Here is a 26,540-nt window from a genome sequence, read left to right on the forward strand (position 1 = left end):
TCTGGGGCCAGGATCCCCATTTACCTGACTGTGTGGAAGGGAAACCTACCCATTTTCTGACCTTGGAGTTGGCCCCCATCCCCTCCTGCAGAAAGCTGCTTCTCTGCCAGGGCTTTAGACAAGGCATCCACTCATCTTGCATGGTCCAAGATTCACACAGAGCCCTGTGCAGATGTATAATAAAGAAAATCACTGCTCTTTTGAGTCTGGACCTAGAAATCCCAAGCCAGCCAACAGTTATCCTTGTCTCATTGCCTCTTTCTTCTGGAAGGCTGTCCATCTGTGTGGTTGAACTCAGGAAGTCCGTTTGATTCCTTTGGAAATGCCCACATGTGTCCTTCTGTTGTTCCCAGCAGAAGGATGATAACATGCTCAGCTCCCAAGATGATGGCCGAAGCAAGAAGAAGGATGGTCAGCCTGAGAGTCCCAGCAGCAGCCACCTGGCCTATGGCATCTTGGATGTCCCACCATGGTATCTCTGCATCCTCTTGGGGATCCAGGTAATGCCAGCCAGCAAACACTGGGTCCAAAGAGGCTCTGCCTCAAAAGCCATATCAACGTACACCCAGGTCAAATTAGGCAAGATCCGCAACTTCAGTTGCTAATATTGTCTTCCATGTAACTGAGCTCTAGGGGAGCTCAGAGCTCCTCTGGTCTCTCTTTCTGTCCAGGAGTTTGGGGGGCGGGGGGCAGGAATTAGATAGGATTCTCTCTCACACTGGGCTGATAAGTCACCAACTGGGTCAAGGACACCAACTGGGCCATTGTGTTTTTTTTTTCAAGATACCAATTTTAATTTATTTGATTGGCAACAACTAAAAAATTTGATAACCAATGCTTGGGGGAATTTGGGGAAACAAGGTCTCTCAAACACTTTTGTTGGAGTGTTATTTGGTGCAATCTTTCTGGATTACAGTTTGGTGATTTCCATCAACACGTAAAACACATATACCCTTTCACCCAGTCCCCAGTGCTTAAGTTTTTCTCTGTGGATGTGCTGACAAGGCTTCTTCAAATAAATAAAGGTAGTTCTTGTAACATTATTGGTAAGAGTAAAATCAAAACCACACAACAAACAAACAAAACCCTAGAAACAACCAAAATATCCATCATAGGGAACTGGTTAAATAAATTGTAGCACATCCTAACAACTGACTTTTTTATGCAGCTGTTAAAAAGAGAAGGATATATTTACCTTACAGTTAGGGAATGTTCCCCAAGTTATATTAAATGAAAAAAACAGAATAGATAACTGTGTATAGTGTGATCTTTTTTGTGTTAAAAACAAACAAAAAAGAGATAGAATGGTAGACATAAGTATATGTAAGAACTTTATATGTTTTGAATGGTTCACAAGAAACTAATAAAGCTGTTTGGCCTTGGGAAGAGGAACTAGGAAAGGCAGGGTAGCTTTCAACTTTCCTTTTTTTATTCTGTAAATTTTATAGCATGAACTTTCTAATTTCATAGATGTATTTCTTTTACTATTACAAACTGTTCAATATGGGATCTCAGGGATGTGATACACGCTTTTGTTTGGTTCTTTGTGCTTTTCTATTAAATAAGAGCAGATGTCATACTACTTTTAAAATATTATTGTGAGCCAATGTAATGGGTAATGTAGTTATTTTATCATGAAAGGATGTCGAATTTTGTCAAATACTTTTTCTACATCTATTGAGATGATCGTATGATTTTTATCTTTCATTTTATTAAAGTGCTGCATCATATTTATTGATTTGCATATGTTGAACCATTCTTGCACCCCACGGACAAATCCCACTTGGTTGTGGTGTATGATGCTTTTAACATACCGTTGAATTCAATTTCCTAGTATTTTGTTGAGAATTTTTGCACCCGTAATCATCAGGGATATTGGCCTGTAGTGTTCTTTTCTTGTAGTGTCTTTATCTGGCTTTGGTATTAAGGTTATGCTGGCCTCATAAAATTAGTTTGGGAGTGTCCCCTCCTCTTCAATTTTTTGGAAGATTTTGAGGATTGTTGTTAATTATTCTTTAAAAGTTTTGTGAAATTCACCAGTGAAATCATCTGGTCCTGGGCTTTTCTTTGTTGGGAGGGTTTGGATTACTGCTTTAATCTCCTCAGTTGTCATTGGTCTGCTCACATTTTCTTTCTGTTTCTTTATGATTCAGTCTTGGTAAGTTGTATGTTTCTAGGAAGTAATCCATTTCTTCTAGGTTATCCAATTTGTTGGCGTATAATTGTTCATACTAGTGTCTTAGTGTTCTTTGTATTTCTGTTGTATCGGTTGTAATGGCTCCTCTTTCATTTTTTATTTTATTTGTGTGAGTCTTCTCTTTTTTTTCCCTTAGTCTAGCTAAGCATTGGTTTATTTTTTCAAAAAGCATATTGATCTTTTCTATTGTTTTTCTGGTCTTTGTTTCATTTATTTTTGCTCTGATCTTTATTTCCTTTCTACTGCTAACTTTGGACTTAGTTTGTTCTTCTTTTCTAGTTCCCTGAGGAGTAAAGTTAGGTTGTTTATTTGAGATCTTTCTTCTTTCTTAGTATAAGCATTTGTTGATGTAAACATCTCTTTTAGAACTGCTTTTGCTGTGTCCCATAAGTTTCAATGTATTATGTTTCCATTTTCATTTGTCTCAAGATATTCTTTATTTCCTCTTTGACCCATTGGTTGTTCAGGAGTCTGTTGCTTAATTTCCACAAATTTGTGAATTTTCCAGTTTCCCCCCGTTATTGATTCCTAGTTTCATACTGCTTTAGTTGGAAAAGATACTTTGTATGATTTCAATCTTCTTAAGTTGGATAAGACTGTTTTGGGACTTAATACATGATCTATCCTGGAGAACGTGCTCAGGCCTTCCTGGTCAATGGTCTTGCCCTCACCTTCTGCCTTGTTTTAATAATGAGCCTCTTGCCTTGTTCTTATCTTTGTGGCCCTCTCCTTGGTTCCTGTTATATCCACCTAAGCTGTGTTTCTGCTTTAGTTTCTTACCCAGGATATCAGTTCTCAGCACTAGGGTCCTGCCCAGGATCTGCTCTTGAACCCCAGACCCTCTGGCTGGGTCCTTTTTTCTTGCTGCCAGGCCTTCCTACTTCCCACTCTTTGCCTGGATCTCTACCTGTCACTCATGGCCAGCCTCCTCTGAGACCGGAGATGGAGCTTTTGGCTCTGGCAATGGGAATGGAAATGAGGGTGGTTCAGGAAGCCACAGCATTTACACGCCCATCTACTCTCTCTGCTCTGCCCACAGCACTTCCTTACGGCCCTGGGGGGGCTCGTGGCAGTGCCGCTCATCCTGGCCAAGGACTTGTGTCTGCAGCATGACTCCCTGACCCAGAGCTACCTCATCAGCACCATGTTCTTTGTCTCTGGCATCTGTACTCTCTTGCAAGTGCTCTTAGGAGTCAGGTAAGTAAAATCTTCCCCATGGATTCAAACTTTTACCTGCCATAGTATCAGCAAGTCTTGCTTGGCTTGTAGCAGGAGAGGCAGTTAGGAAGCTGGTGTGACATGGTAGAGGGAGCACAGAGCCAGGAGTCAGAGCCTGGGTTCAAGTCCTAGCCTCAACACTTACTGTCCATATTAGCTAGGATTCTTGATTAAAGTAACACAAGTTGAGATTAATTTAGGCAAGAATTTGTTCTTTATTAACTGATAAGATCAAGCCAAGAGAAAGGCAGGGCGCATTATGCATCAGGAACATGGTGAACCAGGGACTCAGTGCCACCGGGACTTTCTCTCCATCTCTTATCTCTACTCAGGTCCGCCCCCAATATTTGTGAGACCCAGGGCAAGAGTTCAAATGGAGACCCACACACTCCATGTCTAAATATCACAGAGTTATAGACCAAACTTACAAACTCCTAAAGAAAATATATTCTGATCATCCTACCTGGAAGGGCAGGTTTGAATTAGAATTCTCTGATTCTTTCAAGTTCTGCTTTAGAACCTGGCAGCATGGGGAGGGCTGGCCCCCAGCCTGTGGCCTTCCCCCTTCTCTTCCCACCTCAGGCTTTGCTCCAGATCATAAATGGTCTCACATGCATGAATGTGGACACCCCAACCTGTACACCCAAGTTCCATCCACCCAGTCCCCCACCAGATTCCCCAAACAGTTGCCCCCTGGCCATCCTTCAGGCTTAGGGCTTTGCATACCAGCATCATGGTCAGCCTTCAGCAGCACAGACCTGAGGAAGAGGCCCAAGCAGGCTCTGGAAGAGGCTCAAAGCCATTTGGACAGAGAATTCTTGGGAATAAAAGGGAAGGGCACATGGACTTGAGGTGGGTAGAGCCCCTTTGCCCTGCAGACACCTCCCCAGAGGAGGCCAGCGTGGAGCCCTCTAGAGCATCAGGCTAAGTGCAGGGGGCTCTCCTCTCCTAGTGTGAAGACAAGACTGTCTCTTCATTACTCTGCCAGTGCCTGTGCTTCATTCTCGCAGACACACTTCCTGCATGTGTGCATAGACAGGGCTGCTGGCAGGCCTCACAGCAACCCCTCAACAGCAGGTGAGTACCGCTCTGGCCGGCCTCACATTTTAAAATTCCAGGGGAGAGCTCTGATTGGTTCAGTTTAAGCCAAATGCCCAGCCCTGGACCCACCAGGGCAACAAAAATATGGAAATTCCAATTCAGGAAGACAAGTTCTGTTCTGAGTAGAGAAGACAGCAAACATTCACAGAACCAGATATGTGCTCTGGGATCTGCCAGATGAGGCTCATGATAATATGTGCCCTGCTCCTTTACAGTGTCATTGAAATAATTGATTGTTATAATCAGTGGAGTCACCTTTTTTGTAAAATCCTCAAGTCTTTTTTTGCTCATATGTAGGCTCATAAATTTAGCCTGAATAAAATGGAGTCCTATTGCCCTGGAGCTGGACTTGACCAAACTGTGAACAAAGCCTAGAACTCATGTCTTTGGAACATTTCCTCTTCATTTCCATACATCCTGTCTTCACATTCTCAACATCCACCTCCAGCCCCACCTGGATTGCACAACACACAGTGGCTCCCTTGGGTCACCATCTCCTCAGGAAAGTCCTCTCTATTGGTCCTCCAGAACTTTCTTGCTTACCTCCCACACCCCACATCTGTCAGTCCTGTATCTTCTTCCTCTCACATTTATTTAGCATCTAATCCAAGGACAGACCCAGGTTTTGTTCACCCTGAAGCTTATACAGTTTTTGCTGTCCTTTTTAAGAAGAAATCCACAAAATTGTGAATACAAATCATGTACAAAAGAGAATACTATTAAATTGAAAAAAATCAAAACAAATTACAAATTTTTAAAAGCAGATAAACATCGCAAATGCACCAATTTCAAAACATAGCTTGGTATTTTTCATTCTTTAACTGTCTCACAATCCCCTATAATACAGTTTTCCTCACATTTTATGGTTGCATACCCTTCAATCCCCTCTTCGTTTCACAGAGAGAAGGAAAGATAATTCAGTCATTCCTTTAGCAGGAGTCACTCCAAATTTGTTCGTTATGACTGCTAGTTGGGACGCATTATCATGCCTTCACACGCAAACTGTAGTACTGCTGTAGCTTTGTGCCCAAAACTCAGGAATTCTGACCAATTCTATGGCACATGATTCCTATCAATTTTTTATAAATGCATGGTGCGTTTACCATTGTATATGCTGTGTTATTAAACATATTCCTGGCAGGAGAAAACTTGCATTTTGCCTGCACGTCACTGAGAACCAGACCTTCTCTGGTAGTTTGATGTAGCTGCTGGTTGGCCAGTTTGCCACAGACTAGCTTCTGAATGCATACATTAAAACCTTGTTTCTCATCTACCACCCACATGTGTCAAGTGGCAGGTGCTGTAAGGCACATTCATATCATAATGTGGCCTTTGGTCCTGCCCCTTCATGACACAGAATGAGCTGGCACGGTGGGCAGTAAAGTGTTAGTAGAAAGCATGAATACCCTAAGGTGGCTAGCAACACATTAACTACACATGGGTAGTTTAGTGGTCTTGAACCATAAAATATATCCCACTACATTCAAACTAAATTTATCCTGACTCAGCCCCCCCCCTTAGCCAGATCTTAAAAGTGCCCATGGCCTTTCAAATGGCATCTGACGCAAGGGTTAGAGTTAGGGAGGTGGTGGTGGAAGGAGACGGTAGTTACAGACAATTGTGGCTGAAACCTTTTACTTTTGCAAATTTTATGAAGGTGTATGGCTAGTGAACACATTGCAGGGCCCCTCCCTGGGCTTTAGAAGGAGCCATGCAAGTGAGGGGCCCGTCACTGTGAATCTGCTTTGACCTAATCTGTGCCAGGCCTGTGTCAGCCCTGGAGTTGCAGAGGAACATGGAAAATCTTCCCTACAGTGTGCTTCTGCCTGGCCTGTCTTAAGAGAAAATAAGTGGACAGGAAAAATTAATACCCATTTATTCCTTATCAATTATCTGAATCAAGCTCCACAGGTGTAGGCTGATACGGGGTTGGCCCATTGTTTCCAGGACAGGCTGACTGCAGGCAGCATCCAGAGGAGAATATTCCTTCCTACCGTGGTCTTTTGCTAAATCAAGTCAAGGGCACTTTCCACAGTGCTTCCTTTGCAAGTCATGTCCAGGAGCTATGCCAGTGCTGAAGTTCTCCCATTCTCTGCCGAGGAGTGGGAGACTAGCACCTACATCTTTGGCAGGTTATTTCCCTTCTCCCTCTATCTTGTCCTGTCACCATCTCTGTGAGCCAAGATTTCCTCCAAATTCCTCATAAAGAACAGAAAGAGGTACAGGATTTGATCTAGTCTGTCTCTCAGGCCCCTAAGGTCCAAGACCCCTCCATCCTTCCCAGTATTGGCCCCTGGAATGTCAGATGCTGCTGTAGCAATAGGCAGGCCTTGCAGCAACCTGCCTGGATTCCCAGGAGCCCCCCAGCCCTGCCCCAGGCCCATGGAGATTTACAAATACAAAGCTCTTCTGAGATGGTGTTAATTATAATTATACTGGAGGCCAGAATTCCAGTCCTGGCTTCTGTGATGTGGGAACTTGGACAAGTCATCGACCCTGTCTAAGGCTCAATTTTCTCATCTGTAAGATGAAGGAGTTGAACTATAATATCTAAAAGTCCCTTACATCTCTAATATTGTGGACACCTATAATGGTGACAGAGACGAAGAGGAAGTGCCATATTTCAAGTGGATAGTCAGTAGTAAAAGTGCCTGTGGGCTTAACTTTCTGCTAAATTCTGAGAGAAACAATAGTTAATCAGGAGTTTACGTTCAAAGAATTTGCACCCTAATTAAACATGCAAAGAAAGAGGGAAATAAATCATGCTAATGTCATTAGACTGAGGTGGGGTCAGGAACACATTTGATTTTGGTTCTGCCCATGAAAATGAGCTTCCCTCTCAGATGCTCATAAGTAACTGTCTAAGATGTTATAGATGGTAAAACCTAACTGACAGCTTATGAATCAGGCCAAGTCGATTTGATTGCAGATTATCCGCTAACCAGTATTTTACAGTGTACTTTTCTAGATTAGAAACAAACTGCTGATGTTGCAATAAGATTTCAGAAGGTCTTAGTACTTAAATTGTGTTAAATAATCAAAAAGGAATGGTAAAGGCCTTCACTGCTGCTTCTGATATGAGTGCTCACGAGTGCCGTGCCCAGTGTGGGGCAGGCAACAGCAATCCTTAGCAGCATGGACGGCTGCTCCCTGCTATGACTTTAGGGCCTTCCTCGCTCAGGTGCTCACCTCTGAAGTTCCTGGAAGGGCATACTTCACCATTCATTTCAAAATAAGAGGTTAAGTTTGAAAGGCAATCACCAGAGGAAATCTAATATTCACTATATGTAATTCTGGATCTTAGCTCCATCTCTGGAATTATTTGTGACTTTACCAGCTAATTTCTTTCTCTGGAGTGGTTCCAGGTGATATGACTTCTTTTCGATTTTCCTGGGACTATCTCAAGTGTGGAGCAAGCACTCCTGCCACAAAGTGTTCGCTTGCATGCAGTTTCGCCTGAGTCAGCCCTGCCCTTGGTCCTTTTCATCCACCTACTTCCCTGTGGGCCGAGCCCCGCCCTGCCCTAGCTCTGCACCTGTCCCTGGTTATGCAAAAAGGCCACGCCCATCACAGGAGGTCTGCAGCCACCTTGCTCCTGCCCTGTTGACAGCTAGGTCACCAGATGTGCCCTTGGAGCTCTGGCTGGAGCAGCAACAGTGGTGGCCGTTGGGGTGGAAGAGTGACCTGGCCCTCAGACACATCAGAGGAGGGAGAGGGGTTCATGTGTCCCAAAGAGGGGGCTGGTGCTTCTGCTTCCTGTGGGTTTGAGTTGGGCGGTTATCCACAGGGAAGGTGCGCGATGGGCTTTCCTGCAATTTAGCAGGTCCTTACCTGCTTGGTGTAGGGAGCCCAGTAAAACGTGAACAAAGTGCTCTTTGTCCAAGAGTGAAGTAGTTGGGGCTCTTGGGGTGCCCAGGATTTCTCACAACTCAGTGACCCATTTAAATACAACAAGAATTCATCAGTCCCCTCCTACATTCCTGAGGCTCTGCTCCCCATTCTGAACTGTTTCAAAGAAAAGCCCCTGCAATGTTCTCTTTTGCCCACTCATTGGATTGGCTCCAAGAAGGGGACATCAGAATGATGTCACAGGTGGGATTGGATTCCAGCAACTCAAGCTCCAGATGCCTCTGTTCCCAACTGTGGACCTCTTCCCCATTTACCCACTGGCCCCTCAAACTCCACATGGCCCCACCCCAAACCTCCTCAGGGTTCCTGGTTCCTGTTCCTCCTCATCCCTCCAGGTTCCTAGATGCACAGGACATACTGCCCTGCCCAGTGGAGACTTAGTGCTCCCTCTCCTTTCTACTCCTGACAATATTTGCATTTATTTTCTCTTGGAGTCCTCATGTTTCTGTGAAGAGGAACTGTTTTTTAGTCTTTCCAAAGTCTTGAGACTTAAATTAGCTAATGCACATAAAGTGCTTAGCTCAGTACAGAAAATCTATTTTTCACACCAAGAAAAGGATTGTACCATACGGACAATTTTTCACCCTGCCTTAAAAAAAATTTTAATTGTGGGGGTCAGTCCCACGGCCTAATGGTTAAGTTCAACGTGTTCCACTTCGGCGGCCTGGGTTCAGTTCTCGGGCATGGACGTACACCACTCTGAGGCAGTGACCCATATAGAAAACAGAGGAAGATTGGCACAGATATTAGCTCAGAGCGAATCTTCCTCAAGAAAAAATAAATTTAATTGTGGTGAAAAACACTCCTCCCCCCCATTTTATAAACATATACAATGCATTATAAATATCTTCCCATTTCAATAAACAAATTTCTGCAGTAGCACTTTTTAAAAAATGATAACAGTATTCCATATTCTAGAATATATAAATACATTCTAGCTTATTTAACCATTTATTATTAAAGCCCATGTAAGTTGTTTCGAATTTTTCACTATTGTAATCATGACCAATGTAATTAATAATTACGAGAAGTATAAATTTTATGTGTACCAATAATCATTTACCTAGTTAAAGACAGAAAGAGACTGGAAGAAATGTTAAAGGTTATTTCTGGGTGATATACATTATATATGAAAGGTACATATTGTATGTGTGCTGATAAAGTTTATCTAGTTAAAGATTAAAAAAGGATTGGAATAAAATGTTAATTACTTCTGGGTTGTAGAATTAGGGTAAGAAATTCATTCTTTCGATTTTTCTTTACTTACCATTTGTTTTTATTCAAAGTTCATGTGTTACTTTATAACTGGGAAAAATAAAAACAAATTAAAATTTTTTTTAGAAGAGTATCAGAGTGTGTTTCGTGAGCCACACTTTTGAATCTGTGCCTGAGAGCAAAGGTCTAGAAGGCTGCCCATTACTTTCTTGAAAGGGGGGTGGGGAGCTATGGAGCAAGACCCCCGCCATGAGACAACTTCTGACAACCTGCAACCTTTGTCACCCCACCTGCTTTTATCTTTTTTTCCCTGATCTGTTTCCCTGTGATGATCAGCATTAAAGCCCATAAAAACAAGAAATAGCAGGCGTGCATGTCTTTGGTGCAGAACAGAAGGAAGGGCTGGAGCAATGGCTCCCAGTCCACTAGTTCAAGGGGGAGGGGGCAGGTGTCAAAGGCACATTCAGGGCAGTGGGTAGCGACGGGTTTAAAGAAGACAGATGAACAGGCTTCCCCTCGCCACCAGAGATCTCTCCGTTTTCTTCCAGGCAGAGGCAAGCACTCTCATCCCTCCAAGCTGATTATTTAGGCATTTTCCTCCAAGTCTCTAACTAACACGCCTCTGTTTTAGGCATTACTGGTTGATGCGCCAACATGGATGAGTATAATTTCTTTTTCTCTCTCAGCCCCTCCCTCCCACCACATACAAGCACACTTCCCATCCTATTCTCCCACACTCCCAGCACAGATCAATATTCAGTGCTTACATTATAATGACTATGGTGCTATTCAGAACTGAATCACAAAGTTCCTTTCCTGCTCAACTTTATGTTTACTCTGGAGCTAAAATCTTACTTGTTTTTAATATGCTTAATTTTCTAAGTACTTATTTCTAATTCAATTCTAGACTCTCTGACTGTTGTCTAAATCTCTTCTTAATAATTTCGTTCACATCGCACAGTCAATCATCTTCATCTTCTTGGTGAACTTCTCCTGGAGCCCTCCGACTTGCTGCAGTCTGGATCGGTGGCTGCCTATGCCTGGTGCTCAGCTGTCATCCTCAGATGCCTCTTCACCCTCATGCTGGGAATGCCCTTCCTGTCAGTTCTCAAGTCTGGATTTCTTGTTCCCATATCTTCCTCTTTCTTTGGTGGACCACAATTCTCTAGCAGGTTCCAGAGAGAGAGTCCATGGGAGGCAAATTTTGTAAGACTTTGTGTAAGTGAAAATGTGTTGATTCTTCTCTCACACTTGATTGATAGCTTGGCTGAGTATAGAATTTTAGGTTGGAAATAATGTTCTTTCAGAATTTTGAATGTATTGTTCCATTGTCTTCTAGCTTCCAATGTGATTTTAGGAAGTCCTAAGCCTTATGTTGCCTTCCTCTTTTTGCTGTAGGATTTTGTACAGGCCCAAGTTGTGCTGGGTTTTCTGTCTATTAAACATTTAACTGGGAGAGGTGTTTCTAGTCACAGTGTCTAACATACAACATCAACTATGAGCATCCTGTTGCTAAATCCAGTAGACCTCCTCTTCGTAATTTTCCATCCACTGACCCCCACCCTGCTCCTTGGTGATAAACTTCCACATTTCTTGTTGTGTTGGAAGTTGAGCCTGATCTCTCTCCCACCACAAAATCTCATTGTAGAGCCCCTTCCCTTGAATAAAGTCTGCCTCAACGTCTTTAACAAGTGTCATGAATAATATTTTCTTTAACAGGAGTACATGAGAACTCAGAGAGAAGAGTTGAGGCTTAATTTCCTAATACTTCCAAAAGATTAGAAGTTCCTATTTTATGGGCCAAAATGGGACTACAAAGAGAAGAGAAAAATGTCACAGCTAATCTTTAGCATAAAAGTTTCAAGTAGATTGTTCTTAATGCAAATTCTGTTTTCAGTTGTCCTTATAACAAACACACTATTGCAATTTGTCCCCATGACTCACTTTCTGATCAGGGTTCCCCACTTCCCAGCTGAACCCTGACACTGGCTTTCCCTTGGCATCAGTTTCCTCATACACAGACAGTGCAGTGACATCCTATCCAATCTGAAGTACTCTTGAGATGTCAAAATGAAAGTGTTGTGTAGTTTTTAAATACTGTATAAACTTAGATGTTAATAAGCCCCAGGGACACATTTCTGTGGCTTTGCCAATGTAAAAACCAATCCTATCAGAATTTTAGGATACATTCCTGAGGCTGCAGATTTTGACATTTTACCTCTTTTTAGAAAACTTACAAGTCACTGTTGTAAAGGAAAATGGTTGGGAGTTTTCTCTTGTTTGTACGTAAGCAGACAGATGAGATGGTGAAGGGTGGAGAGAGGAGGAGGATGGACAGAGAGAGTCTGCCCATGTTTCTATGGGATGTTGTCAGGGTGGCAGTGGAGATTTGCACCCAGACTCAATCCATCTGAGCCCAGACTGGCTTTCTCTGTAATGGCTCATGAGGCCGGCTGTGTGTGAGATGGGGTAGGGAGAGGGAGAACGAATAAGTGGAAAATGAAATTGGAAGGTCTGAGTATAGAGTGCAAGTCAGGTCCTTACTGTATCATATCTGTAAGTCCCTGTAAACCCTACTTGGAACAAGATGAAGTGTAAATCAATAGCTAAAGTTAATACATATTATGTCGGGACTTGTGGAACATTATTAGAGCACTTCCTTCAAATAAAATCTAACAAAAACAAACAAAAAAAGAGACAGAGACAGTGAGAGAGAGACAAAGAGAGGATCTGAAATCAATTCAACAACTAGAATGATAAACTTCAAAATAATTAGTAGATCCAATAAAAGCAACTCTACCCCAATTGACACATGTTGTGACACCATGTGAAGAGAGCTGTGAATCAGATATTGACCCTTAAATGTTAACGTGAGCCCCTCAAGTTGACAAATACGGTCTACTTTAAGAACTAGAACAGAAGAAATAACACAGAGGAGTAAAGTGAAAGCTGTGAAGCGCTGTGCAGGTAAGGCCGTGCTACCTGAGGGGCTGAGTGGATGCCACAGAGCAAGGGGTCATTGATGCAGAGATGCAGCCTTGGACCAGCCCAAGCACCTGGAGTCCAACAACACAAAAGAAAATAAGGATCATCGAAGACAAATCTTAGAGAACCAACCTGCAAGAAATGGGAATGCCAAAACAACGGTAAAACACAGGCTCACACAATAACATCTGCTATTTAGAAGAAATGTTGAGAAAATGTCCTGATCTGCACTACCTACTCACAAAGTACCCACACATTTCAGAGGGAATAATAATCACAATTACTGCTACTTAGTGAGCTCTGCTGTGCCCCAGGCATTGGGCTAAACATTTACAAATTTTTTTTCTTCACAGCTACTCCTTGGGGAGAGTACTGTTATCTTTATTTTATCAAAGAGGACACAGGCTTTCAGGAGTTGGGCAACATGCCTGGGTCACACACTGATAAAGTAGAGCCAGATTCAAACTCTCCTTTGGTCCACACCATGTTCTTAATCAGTGTCACAGGGCAGTGATGATGAGTGAGGAGACCCAAGCACTCACCCTGGTTAACTCTGTGAACTTGGGCCCCAGATTCCCCATCTATAAAATGACAAGGCCAGGTTGGATACATTTCACAGGTTCTTCTAGTTCTAAGATGCTGAGTTTTTTAATCAAATATCTGTGGTTTACAAGAGAGATATTTAAGTCAGAAGGCATATGTATAATAACAGTGAATTATACTTATGGGCAAATTTTTAAAAGAAGAAGTTGCCATCATGGTAGCAGATAAAATTAATATGAAATTTAAAAGAGCAGTGAGATACACATTAAGGTCATCATAAAAGGTAAGAGATATGCTGAACAATGAAAGTGTAGTAACAATACTGAGTGTATATATACCAAACAGGCACCAGGAAAGTGTACAATGGAAAACCTAGCAGAAACGCAATTAGTACACAGAGATCTGTCTATCTATCTATCTATCAATCAATTATCTCTCTGTATATCTATCCATCTATCTACATATCAAAGGGTACCGATAAGAAGTTATGGGAAAGAAATGGGAATGCTAACAAAATGAGGTGAGGAGAGAGAGAAGAATGAATGGAAAATGGAGTTAGAAAGTCTGAGTATTGAAGAATGAGGGAAGAATTTATTGATATACTGTGTGAACCTAAAGGTTGGACGCGATAATACACTTAAGCAAATAAATGGAGAAAAATTCGTCTTGAACATAAAAGGTATTTAGCAATTACAAAAAGGCAGAAAGCCCATATCATATTATCCCAACTACATGCAATAATCTTGAAAGAAAATAACATGAACAGAGTTAGAAAAGTGCTCAGCTACTTGAAAATTTTGAAATACTCCCTTAAATAATTTCTGAGTTAGGGGTGAATTCCTGCATAGAATAACAGAAAACACTTTTTAAAATGAAAATGAAGTTCACTATCATAAATAAAGAATTACTATAAATACATTTTGACAGTGTCCAACTTCTATGTAATGGATAGACAGCTTATAGTAAGGAAAACAGACATGAAGTCACATGAATGAGTGCACATCTCTTATGACTTAATGAAATGCAAATTAACATTTGTTAGGGTTTCATTACATGCCTATTAAACTAAAAAAAAATAAATGATAAAACCCAGTGTTGGCAGGTTGTTTTGTGGCACCAGGCTCAGTTCTGGAGGGATGGAAAAGAAAAATACTGAATCCCAGCCCTCATGGAACCCAGTAATACCGAAATGGCTGAGGCAGTGGAGGCACACTAATGTGGTGGGGTGTGTGTAAGCCTCCCTGAAAGTGCTTGCTAAGGTGTTCAAAGCAATCCCTGAGAGTCAGTTCCTATACATGATTGGTTAGCATGAGGGTTAACAGAAATGTATAACTAGAACAGCAGTGGGAGCTGTGTCTCCCTCACCCTCATATCCCCAATACCTGGCACCCGGTGCCTGCCACATAGCACGTCCTCAAAGAACATTTGTTGAATGAATGAAATGTGCATAGAGAATTACAGCAAAAAATTAAAACACAAGTTCTCTATTATGTACTCTCTGGTTATACCTTTATATAAAGATATCTATGTTCATTTTAAAAGTCAAAAGGAAGTTTGCAGTGATCCAAGTATAGTGTGTTTTCCTTCTCTGCTGTGATACAATACTTAGATTCATAATTTTTAAATTAAAAAAGTTGTTCACACATACTCATACCACCTCCCGTGTGTTCCTGCCCTGTGTGTGCAATGTATTCCCTTCTATTTTGGAGCATTATGGGTCTAGATTTATGCATCTAGATCAGTTGTTCTCAACCCTGGCTGCAAATTGGAATCACCCAGAGCTTTATGCACTCACTCTGCCGGGGCGCACTCCTAGACAAGCCCGTTAACTTGTCTGAGGGTGATGCCCAGGCATCGCTGATTCCAATGTTCAGCCAGGATTCAAGGGCCACTTAGGTAGCAAAATTCTTTCATACACTTTATATTTTATTACATAAAATGTGTTCAGTCATTCTCCAGAATAATCCTTTAAGCTTCATGTAATCCTGAGTTCAAAAATACCCAACTAGTATTATTAAGAAAAAGTACCTGACCAGGGTGGGCCATACTGACAAATGCAATCAAGAAGCTGGAGCCCTTCCCTTCTAGCCTCACTCCTCCAAATTTTAGCATCCAGGGAGGGCAGATTTGATAGCTTCTGACCCTCTCCTAAGGGAGGGTTGTTGGAGGTTGAGTTGTCAGGCTGTGTTCACCTTGAAGGGAGGACAAGTCTGGGAGGCACTTCTAGAAGTTCTCACAGAGGCCAGAGTGAGATACCAACCAGGAGTGAGAAGGGTCTGGATGGGGGCCACATCCTGATAACTGACCTCAGTCCTCTTCTGTCCATGTGATCAAAATGAGCCTGAAGGTGGAGGTCTGTGTCTGCTGTTCAGTTTTGAAGACATAGAGGAGTCTGTCAACCCAGACTCTAGGCTGTGCATCTCTTGTCAGTGGGGGAACTCCACATGTGTGACCTTTGCTTCGATCCTGGGTCCAGGGAAGATTCTCTGGGACTGGGGTAAGCAATGGCACCCACTACCTGTGTTCGCTGAACTCTGTGCTGTCTCCAAATATTTTCCCAGCACCTGACACTCTCCTCTGGGCTCGCCTCTCAAGGACTGGGGTTAGGTCTGCTTTCCTTTCCCCTCCCCACCTCTCCTACCTGTCCAAAGTGTAGCAGAGTTCATGAGTCTGACTGGGAGCTTGGCACGAGTTCCTTATAAACCAAGAACAACAGGGCTCATGTGTTGCCTGGCGACTGAGGGAGGACTTGGGATTAAAAGGCTCCCAGTGGGGCCGGTGACAGACTAGTACTAAAATCTTATGGGTAACTGCATCCTTTCCCCTCCGCCAGGCTGCCCATTCTCCAGGGAGGGACATTTGCTTTTGTGGCGCCCTCCCTGGCCATGCTGTCCCTTCCTGCCTGGAAATGCCCTGAGTGGACACTCAATGCCAGCCAGGTGAACACCAGCTCTCCTGAATTCACCGAGGAATGGCAGAAGAGGATCCGAGAGGTAACGTGGGTGGGAGGAATGGAGGGGTACTCAACAGAGGCTCCTGATTTGACTCTTTTGTTCAACATTCATTGTTCAGCTCACTGCTGGGCCAGGTTCCAGGATTTAAGAATACTGCTGTAGGTAAGACAGACAAGGACCATGCCCTCAAGGAGCTAACATTCTAGTGTATGTATGTGGTGGGGCGGAGTGGGAGGGAGAGACAAATACTCCAATAAGTAAATAGAAAAGGAAAATTTCATGGAGTTATAAGTGTAATGAAGAAAATAAACAGAATGGTGAGCAAGAGAGGGATTGGGGTGGAATGGATAGAGAGTGAAAATAGGTTTACTTGGAAACAGTCACATATTTCATATTTAGTCCATGACTCATCTTAATCTTATAGCAGTTTCAAAAAACAGATCAGGTTCAAGCAACAGATCATGTCCTAATAGTCTAGTATCATGGTAGGCATAAATTGGCTATTTTCACATTGTTTCTCCTTGCCCATCTGGTACAGCCCAGTGTACTCCAGGTCCAGTTTTATTAGATATGATTCAGTTTGGTGGAATCAACTCTGGTGCTAGTATCCCTCATCCCAGACTGAAGATGTATCTGGCAATATTGCTAAGAAATTATTTTCTTATTTCCAAATGATTTTAGATATAAAGGGCAAAGAGACATCATTTGAAACAATAATTTGCTGACTCAGTTCTTTCTGCCACCATCTTTCTTTTTGCCCACTGGGAGCCCTTCTTAGCCCATTCCCTTGCTCCTGTTGAAGGAGGACATTTTGAGTCATTCTGATATCGAACCTGAAGTGAATTCTCTCAGTCGTAGCACAGCAAGCCAATCTCTGACACAGGGAGTAGTGGAAGAAAGTAGGAATTTTATTATTGCACAGCACTGAGCAAGGAGAGAGGGCAGTTAACGTTAAAAATCCCAAACTTCCTGAAAAGCTAAAAGTAAGGGTTTTTATTTGGGGTTTTAGGTAGGGGAGGGGAAGCATATGGCCTTGCTTATTAGAGCTTTCCCACCAGCCTGTGTTTGGCCTTGAGACTACTTGCAGAGAAGAGGGAGCCCAAGACCTTGTTGGTCAGCAGCTTTCCCACCAAGCCTATAGTTCCTTTGCAGGGAGGAGATAACAAATCCAAGTGCTTGTCCTTGGCTCTGTCTGTCTCCATGGGGGATAGTGGATTCTGGAGCCTGGAAGCGAGGGAGTAAGCAGGGGATGTGTGTTTTGGTTTTAACCCCATATATGCTGGGTTTAATGTAGGGAAACTGATATCAGGACCAGGATCAATTCTCTTCTATCCTTTAAATAGTGGATAGCAAAAGCAACACTGTTAAGCCCTCCTCTGTGTCCTTCCCCAAGCACTTTCCCCAAGGTACTTTCAAATGATTTAATAAGTATATTGTCAGTGGATCCTCTCCATTGGTTATGAGGTGTCCTGAAAACAATAGACTTTCCAATCCACCTCATGAATACCATCAGAATTCAACAATTCAGATTAAATTGATTTCTATTATTTCTATCTTAGGGAACATGACCAAACCTCTAGTCCTGGGAAAATAAGGCTTCTTTACTCCCTCATTCTTCAATCTGTCCTTTAGGACCTGCTCCACTGATGACTCACTTTTGTGCCCCACATGTTTAGCTTCATCTCATGCTATCCTAGCCTAGAAAGCCAGCCCTTCATGCTTTTGTCCTGCACATTTTGTTGCCTCAAGCACATTCTAATTTTGAAAAATTTCACTGCTTTTGCGAAGTGATATGAAACATGAAAAGATCACTTGATATGGTATTTCTTGGTCCACTCCTGTCCTGTTCAGGCTGCGAAAAGTGATCCTTAAGCTGTTAGATAGAAAGTTGATATTCATGTTGGTCAATCTGGGTCACCAGCCTTTTTATAGTAGTCTGGGCCAGGGCTTCACTTGCAGAATAGGCGAAGTTCAGATCAGAAACACTTCCAACAGAAGTTTAAAAAAATAGTAAAACCTATCATGCTCTGTGAAATGTCCAGTATAGGCAGCCTGCCAGCTCTGCTATGGGCCATATATCCTCATATTCTCCCACCAAAGGCATATGTGCCACTGCTGTTGGCAATGTGGATCATCCTGGGCCACACAAGCGACTTCAGATGGAGATGAGGATTATGTTGTTTGTGAGTCCATGTGCCTATGGCTGTGGTCCAAGGTGTCATCTCCTGGGCCTAGTGACTACATTCAAAATCAGACTTCCTTCTTCTTTTTAAGACTGAGGGGCATCAACATGAACTTCCAGTAGTAGAGATTTGAATATAAAGTCCTTTCCCACAAAAGGTGAAATTTCAATAGAGGTTTCTATGATCCACTTGCCAGACCAAACTGCCAGACCACTGGGCACAAGCCACAAATCTATATAATTACAAAAGGATAATTGGAGGTATTTATGTGTGGCGTCAGTCACATCACACATAACTCGGACCACTGGCTGGATTTAGACGTGCCTTACTTCTTCCACCAAGGTCCTTCTGTTGAAATGCGATACTCTTCCAGTCTCAGTCTGTCTCAGCTAGGTGAGCAGCACCTTTAGCAAGATTCCAACCAGTGATTTTTGAACTCAAAGACTCACACATGGCATCCAAGTCTGTGTTGCTAGAGTTAGATTATCTTGTGAGTTGGTGTCCACCCCAGGGGAGAGGGGACTATTACTTGTTTATGGATCTTATGAACCCCTCCGGCGTAACTGCTTTGTCTTTTCCTGAATATAATTATTTCCCTTCAATCAGCAAATTTTGCTGATCAGCCCATTCCTTATTTGAATGTCTTTCTGACATCACTCAAAATGAGATTGGGATCTCTGACCTCAGAGTTATTTGGTGCCATTCAGAGGTGGTCTAATTCTCAACAGCACCCAGTAGCAGACTAGTTAGCAATGGTCTTTCAGAGGGAGAGTGGTTGGTGGTTGCTCCAGGCCGCATCCGCACCAAAAGTCCCACGGCAGAGCTGAAGCATCTGGCTTCTATCCCAGACAGTCCTAATTCATTGTGGACTCCACCACCAACACTTCCGATTCCTCAGGGAGCACTGACTTGTAAGGACACAGTAGAAAGTCTGAGCCAGAACTTGTGACTCTCAGCCAGCACTTTCTGCTGTTCTTCCCTCTCCAAAACAGCCCTTTACCCGTGCCTGTGCGCTCATATGCAGTCCAAAAGGGCACCCAGATGTGGGTGAACTTCAATAATCTCGTCAAGTCCTTGTGCTTCCTTTTATCTTAGGGTGGACCTGGAGTTAACAGGGCTTTTTAATCTTTAAAGAACTTTTCCATGTAATTCCAGACCAAGATATACTTAAGAATTTCATTTACCCGGCTGGTGGGCCCTGGATTTCTCCCAGGTTGATGGGTTAATCTCACAATGTTGTAGGTTGCACCACATTTTCCAAATTAGGATTTTTTTTCAGTGCAGCCTAGTTTTATTATTTCATCATAGATTGAATCACAGAACACATGCGGTTTGTGGAAGCGTTTTTTTTTGTTGTTGTTTTTTCTGTCCTCCAGGGGGCTTATATTTGGCTTTAGTAAATCCAGATTAAAACCAAGGAAAGAATGAGAAGCAGGGTTGCCTTACCCTGTGCTGCTAGATGCCAGGGGCAGGATTTCCCTTTCACTCAGCCTTCCTGAGAACTATAATTCCTTAGGCAAGAATCTCTTACCATCATACTATCCAGGAAGACAGACCTGACAAGGGAATCCTCCTCTTCCCCCACCTGAGCACTTACTTCTGCTGCTCAAATCCTCCCTGTGTTCTGATGAGGTGTCTGCCTTCACCACTGCAAGGGCATAAACTGTCAACACATTCAGAAGCGGTTACCCTGTGTTTTGAGGACACTGGGCAAGAGTTATGGGAAAGAATTCCCCTGGGGCTTGAACAATATTAGTCATGAGAGAGGATATTTAGGGATATAGGTTGTGCTGCGCCTGCATTGAACACAGCATCCCAAGGATTAGAGACACTATATTTTCTTTAATACATTTACTAATTATTTTTGTGTCTGTGATACATGGAGTCCTCTAAAGCAGAAGTCAGCAAACGATGGCATTTGGGCCACATCAGCCTGTGGTCTGTTTTTTTACTTCCCACAAACTAAGAATGGTTTTTACATTTTAAATGGTTGTTTAAAATAAGAATATGTGATAGCAACCGCATGTGGCCCACAAAACCTGAAATATTTACTCTCTGGCCTTTCAGAGAAAAAGTTTGCCAACTCCTGCTCTAAGACACAGGACCCAGGGAAGGGCTTCCTCCTGCGCAGGGCTCAGATGGTAGTCTCGACTACTTTTTCCACATCACCTCCAAGTGTCCAACACAGTAAGCCCAAACCCGGAGTCTTCTCTGTGAAATTTTGCTCCCTCTGCTGGTCCAATGTTTCTCCAGCACTATAAACAAGAGAAAAAAATTCTTAAATGTTTCAACCTCATTTTATAATTGATTGATTGATTGGTTGAATTCACTGAGCCAGTCTATTGAAATTTAAGGTAGATTTTCCATCCTTCACTGAGTTATATTTGTCTACACACCTCTCAAGGCTTGAAACCACTGATGGTGGCAGACCAATTGTCCATCACAATCCCAGCCACAGATGAAAGTGATGTGAACACAGGACCAATAGGAATGCCATTGCTTACCGGATATAAGAAGCAAAGGAAAGGTAACAGAGAACAGTGATTCTATTTTAAGGAAATGGTGGTAGCAGAAAAAGTAGAAAACCATGAGAAGAGATGTCAAGTTCAGTTTTCAACAGATTAGACCAATGTAAACTTCACCTTCCAGCATCATGGTAATTTTTATTTATGTACTTACATATGCTTATATATGAGTGAAATAAATGACAGCAATGATACAAGTGATGAGAGGGAGAAATTAGAATTATTTTGTCATTGTAAGGTGCTCACACAACCTATGAAGTGGTATAGCATTGTTGAAAATGGACTTGGATTAGCTGTAAATGTATGTGGCAAACTCTAGGGCAACAACCGAAAAGTAAGAAAAAGAAGTATCACTGATATGCTAAGAAAGGAGAGAAAATGGGATCATACAAAATACTCAAGTAAAACCAGAGAAGGCAGACAAGGAGTGGAAGACAGAAATAGGAACAAAGAACAAGGGCAACAAATAGAAAAGAGTAAGGAATATGGTCGATATGAACCCAACTGTTTCAATAGTCACTTTGAACATCAATGGTCTGAACGCATCAATGAAAGGGCATAGATTGTCAGAGTGGATCATGAAATAAGATCCAAGTATGTGTTGTCTACAAGAAACTCACTTTAACTAGAAAGACGCAGATGGATTAAAAGTAAAGGGATGGAGAAATATATACCACGCTAACATGAATCACAAGAAAGTGGGAATCACTATGTTACTTTCAGAAAGAGCAGACTTGAAAGCAAGGAAACTTTTCAGGGATAAAATAGCATGTATAACATCCAAACCAGTAAAGTAAAACAGGAGAAGTAAAGCAAACTCTATCAGTCCAAGAAATCAGGGACTGGCAGACTATAGTCCTGGAGCCAAATCTGGCCAGTTGCCTGTTTTGGTAGAGCCCACAAGCTGAAAATGGTTTTATACTTTAAATGGTTGAAAAAATCAAAAGAAGAATAACATCTCATGACATGACAAAATTATATGAAATTCAAATTTCAGTGCCTATAAATGAAGTTTTATCAGAACACAATCAGGCTCATTTGCTTACTGCACATCTGGAAAAGTTTTGATAGAGCCCATATGGCCCACAAAGCCTGAAATATTCACTATCTAGTTCTTTACAGAAAAAGATGGCCAACTCCTGCAATAGAAAGTAGGAAGACAGAGTTAAATAAAGCAGCAAGGTATTCAATACACTGCTGAGTGATGCTGGTATTATGAGTCATCACCATCATTGTGATCAATAAATAATTTTGAAGACTACTCCCTGAAAAACTTCCTATTAAGTGAAAATTTCCAACAGCTCGTTGGAAATCCAGAGCTGGAAGAGGAGTGAGATCAGAGCTCTTCTTTCCTCAGTTCCTTTGGGGTCCAGCTTTGCCCCTGCACTGCCTCTGAATGTACCACCTAGGGCTGACCAGATCTAGAAGTGGGCTGCAGCAGCTGGGCCTGTCATGGTGGCCTGGGCTGGACTGAGGCCCACAGTTCTACTGCAAGCTGTGTGGGGTCTGAGCTGCATTCTTTCTCTTCAGTTGCAGGGCGTCATCATGGTCGCTTCCTGTGTCCAGATTCTAGTGGGCTTCTCAGGCCTCATTGGTTTTCTCATGCGCTTCATTGGCCCCTTGACCATTGCTCCGACCATCTCCCTGATGGCCCTGCCTCTCTTTCATTCCGCGGGAAATGACGCTGGGACCCACTGGGGGATTGCTGCCGTGTAAGTACTCTCTGGGGAGGGAGTGGCATCAAGTTCTCTTTGGTGGAAGATTACCCAGGAAGAATAGTAAGAGTCCTGGCTGTTGGCAAACTCTTGTGCTTTAGAAATACTCTCATGAGCATTATGATACGTTAAGAAGCAGGAAAGTTGCTACTTCTAATTTATTATTCTTACTATTTATTACATTATTAGTACTCACAGACAGTGAGTTCATCTCAGGCAGTGTATAAGAACACAGTGCACTGTTCACAAAAAGTTGACACTACAGGTCCCCTGCCTCCTAGATTTTCATTGAGCAAATGTTTGTAAACTTCTGGCCCCTGGGAAGGCTGCAAAGACATGGCCCCAGAACTCAAACATCTTGTAGTGTATGGGAGAGAGATAAGACTGGGATCCATGTACCTATGACACCAGGAGACAGTGATAAAAGTTGTAGAATGACATGCAGGTTCAGGGGAGGGGGTGAGGACAGCCAGCTGGGAGGATCAGGAAGGCTTCCCGGAAAAAGAGACCTTAAGCATTTAAGAGAGCTTTGAAGGGACTTGGGAATGACACTGGACACTGTCATTCACTCTGCCTCTTGTGGTCTGACCACAAGGACCTGCAGAATGACCTGGAAGAGAAGGCCTTCTCTACTTCTGGCCTCATTGGCTCCACCTGCTGGAGTCATTGAGCTGCCAACCCCCAGGGACTAACAGCCTCCCTTCCCTCTCCTCCCACTCAGCCACCAGCAGCTTTTGGAAGACAACAGCCCACCTTTGCAGAGATGGCAGGATGCTGCCCGCACTGCAGAGTGGGGTCTAGATGAGGACGCTAGCAGCTTGGCCAAGGCCTCCAATCCCAGTGACACGTGGTGGCCCAGCGCTCAGGACCCTCACTCAGAATGAGCCCCAGCTCACCAGCTTGGGTGTGGTTTGTTTCTGTTTCAGGACCATCTTCCTCATCGTGCTCTTTTCTCAGTACCTGAAAAATGTCGCGGTGCCCATGCCCATTTATGGACGAGAGAAGAAGCTTCACACCTCTAAGTTCTACCTGTTTCAGGTCTTCCCTGTAAGAAGCACTCCCCACCCCCTTTCACGCTGAGTTGACTCACCTGGAGAGTGAGGCACAGCCTCTCGCACTCCCAGATGGCCCCCAAAGCAAGTGCCCCCCAATCTGCAGTGGCCAGTCCTCCTCAGCCTTCCTTAATCTACCAGAGAAGGAGAAGGAGGCCGAGAGGAGCCCAGTGGCCTGTGGGGGCGTTTTCTGACCCTTGGTGGAATGCTGTCCCATGTCTTTCCTCAATGCTTCTTTCCTGGGAGCAGAGAGCCCTACCCTAGGTCACTGCTCTGGGCTCCAGAGTGGGACAGCCTTCTCACATTCCCCGGGCCGTACTCATAGCAAGGTGCCAGGGGACACAGCCAGGTTCACTGCTAATTACACAAAACTAAGGGCCAAGTTGCTTAGATCAGGTTCTTTCTCGGTGGCTTGTGAGTAGTCCAAATACCCCTGGATGAAGATGGTACCTCCCTTTTCAGAGCCTTCCCTGTTGAATTCTCTGTGGAACCACACTGTCGATATGTGCAGCTGGCATCCACACTAATATGTTTGCAGGTTTCATTTAACTGGAAACTACATTCACACTGTAAAAAGATACTTCCACACTATCATCTCATTACTCCTTCAACAATGCTGTAGGCCAGTGGTTCTAAATTTCACTGTGCACAAGAATCACTTGGGACATAATTAAAAATACAGATTTCTGAGGTTCTGCCACCAGAGACTAAAAATCAACATATCTCAGGATTCTACTTGAAGAAATCCTGTTTCAGGCTCTACAGAGCAGTGGTTGTCATTCCGTTGTACGGATGAGGAAACCAAGGCTCAGAGTTTGATCCAAGGTCATGTGACCAACAATCAGTGGAAAGGGAGCCAGAGGGTAATCCTTCTGACCCAGGCTGTGCCCACTTTACCAGACATTTCTGCCTCTGTGTGACACAAGGTCTTCCCATAGTTTCTTTTGCTACATTCCCTTAATGTGCTAATTATTCACTGACACACCAGATTCTTGTTGTCAGTGGAAGGATGAGTAACCCAACATGTCCTCATTTCAAAGAGCTTTCCTGAACTCCCTCCTTTACCCTGCTCCCTGGTAGGTGGTTGCCAGGGCCAGGGTGAGATCCATGGTGAAGGGTGGCTCCTTCGGCAGGTGCTGCTGGCGCTCTGCATCTCATGGCTCCTCTGCTTCGTGCTCACAGTCACAAATGCCCTCCCTGCAGCCCCCACAGCCTATGGGTACCAGGCCCGCACCGACACCAAAGCCAACGTCCTCAGCCAGGCACCTTGGTTTCGCTTCCCTTACCCAGGTAATGACAAGATAAGCCCCTTCCTGCCTGGGACACATGATTTCCAGGACTGCCCATGGGGCCCAGGGCACTGGATGGAGAGCTGAATAGGGCCGGGAAGGTGGGGATCTCCTCCAAGGGTCTGACAAAGAGGGACAGGCCCTAGAGAGTCCATATTGGACACTTAAGAGAAGAAGAAGACCCTTGGATTATCCTAGGAATTCTTTGGGGGTGCTAGGCCAAGGGCTCCCACTCCAAGACCTACCTCTGAGCTGGCCTCCCTCCCTCATCCCCTCCTCCACATTGCTCCTGACCTCCTAGCCAGACCTTTGGGTCTCCTCCTGGATTTGGTGAATCCCACAAGTGTGGCCTTGGACTGAATTAGGAAATTTCTGAGGAGACAAGGTCAAGGCCATCCCTTAGGCCACTTCTGTTCTCCTTTCCATGCAGTTCTTGGCTCAAGGTGTATAAATAACCAGGTTCCAGGCATGGCTGGCCTGCCCTCATGGACTGTGGCGCTAGGGCCTCCATCACAAACAATCTTGGCTTCCAAACGCTTCAAGGCCTTCCTGGAAAGAGGTCCTGTTGCTGGTTCTTTCTGGGTACAGTGACCTCAAGGACAGGGCATCTGACCCTCCCTCAGGGATGAATGGTAGGGCAGGAGTCTGAGCCAAAGCCACTGGAGGGCTGTGAGGTTGGAGGACATGCCTCCCGCACTTTAAAGCCTTTCAGAGACCTCTCCAACAAACAAATTATTTGGAGTTCAACAGCATGTTGTCTTCTGGATTAACGTTCCCTCTGCATTGCCTTTCAGGACAGTGGGGCCTGCCCACCATCAGCCCGGCTGGTGTCTTTGGGATCACGGCAGGAGTGATCTCCTCGATAGTGGAGTCAATAGGCGATTATTATGCCTGCGCCCGGCTGGTGGGGGCTCCACCCCCTCCGAAGCACGCCATCAACCGTGGCATTGGCATTGAGGGCCTTGGCTGTCTTCTGGCAGGGGCGTGGGGGTCAGGGAACGGCACCACCTCCTACAGCCAGAATATTGCGGCACTGAGTATCACAAGGGTAAGGCTGCTGACGGTGGCTGCTGGGGCAGGCTGGGCACCTGGTCATCAGTGTATTAGTCTCTTAGTACTGCTGTAACAAATTATCACAAACTTAGTGGTTTCAAAAACCCAAAGTTATTATTTTACTGATCTGGAGTTCAGAAGTGCAACATGGGTCTCACAGGGCTGTGTTCCTCTCTGGAAGATCCAGGGGACAATCCATTTCCCTGCTTTTTCCATCATCTAGAAGCTTCCCACATTCCTTGGCTCAGGGCCCCCTTCCTCCATCTTCAAAACCAACAGTGTTGCATCTCTCTGACTCTTCTTCCATGGTCACATCTCCCTCTGATCACAGCCAGGAAAGATTCGCTGCTTATAAGGATTCTTGTAATTAGACTGGGCTCACCTAGGTAATTCAGAATGCTCTCTCCATCTCAAAATACTTAATCCTAATTGCAAAGTCTTTTTGCCAAGCAAGGTAACATATTCACAGGTTAAGGATTAGGACATGGCATCTTTGAGGGGTCATTTCTCTGCCTACCACATTTGACTTTCTTTGATTGTAGCAATTCCATAGGCAGAAAGTCTATCCTGGCACTGGCAGACATCAGTGGCTTTATGAGCA

The 26,540-nt window shown here is 43.8% G+C and overlaps 1 protein-coding gene across 6 annotated transcripts in view; it reads left to right on the top strand.

The window, feature by feature from the left end:
- LOC124244036 (solute carrier family 23 member 1-like) overlaps positions 1 to 26,540 on the top strand; it is a 182,052-nt gene that overhangs the window by 138,240 nt on the left and 17,272 nt on the right. For 3 of the 6 annotated variants that reach the window (XM_046670249.1, XM_046670251.1, XM_046670252.1), the window contains exons 2-8: positions 354 to 500; positions 3,237 to 3,394; positions 16,002 to 16,161; positions 22,361 to 22,542; positions 23,472 to 23,592; positions 24,731 to 24,887; positions 25,681 to 25,934. In XM_046670249.1, the coding sequence (XP_046526205.1) occupies positions 354 to 500; positions 3,237 to 3,394; positions 16,002 to 16,161; positions 22,361 to 22,542; positions 23,472 to 23,592; positions 24,731 to 24,887; positions 25,681 to 25,934 (1,179 nt within the window). Of the gene's footprint in view, positions 1 to 353; positions 501 to 3,236; positions 3,395 to 10,601; positions 15,666 to 16,001; positions 16,162 to 22,360; positions 22,543 to 23,471; positions 23,593 to 24,730; positions 24,888 to 25,680; positions 25,935 to 26,540 lie in introns of those variants that run through there. The other 3 variants (XM_046670250.1, XM_046670254.1, XM_046670253.1) reach the window with 3 other exon arrangements.

This window comes from Equus quagga, chromosome 8 (genome assembly GCF_021613505.1).
Source record: "Equus quagga isolate Etosha38 chromosome 8, UCLA_HA_Equagga_1.0, whole genome shotgun sequence".
NCBI lineage: Eukaryota > Metazoa > Chordata > Mammalia > Perissodactyla > Equidae > Equus > Equus quagga.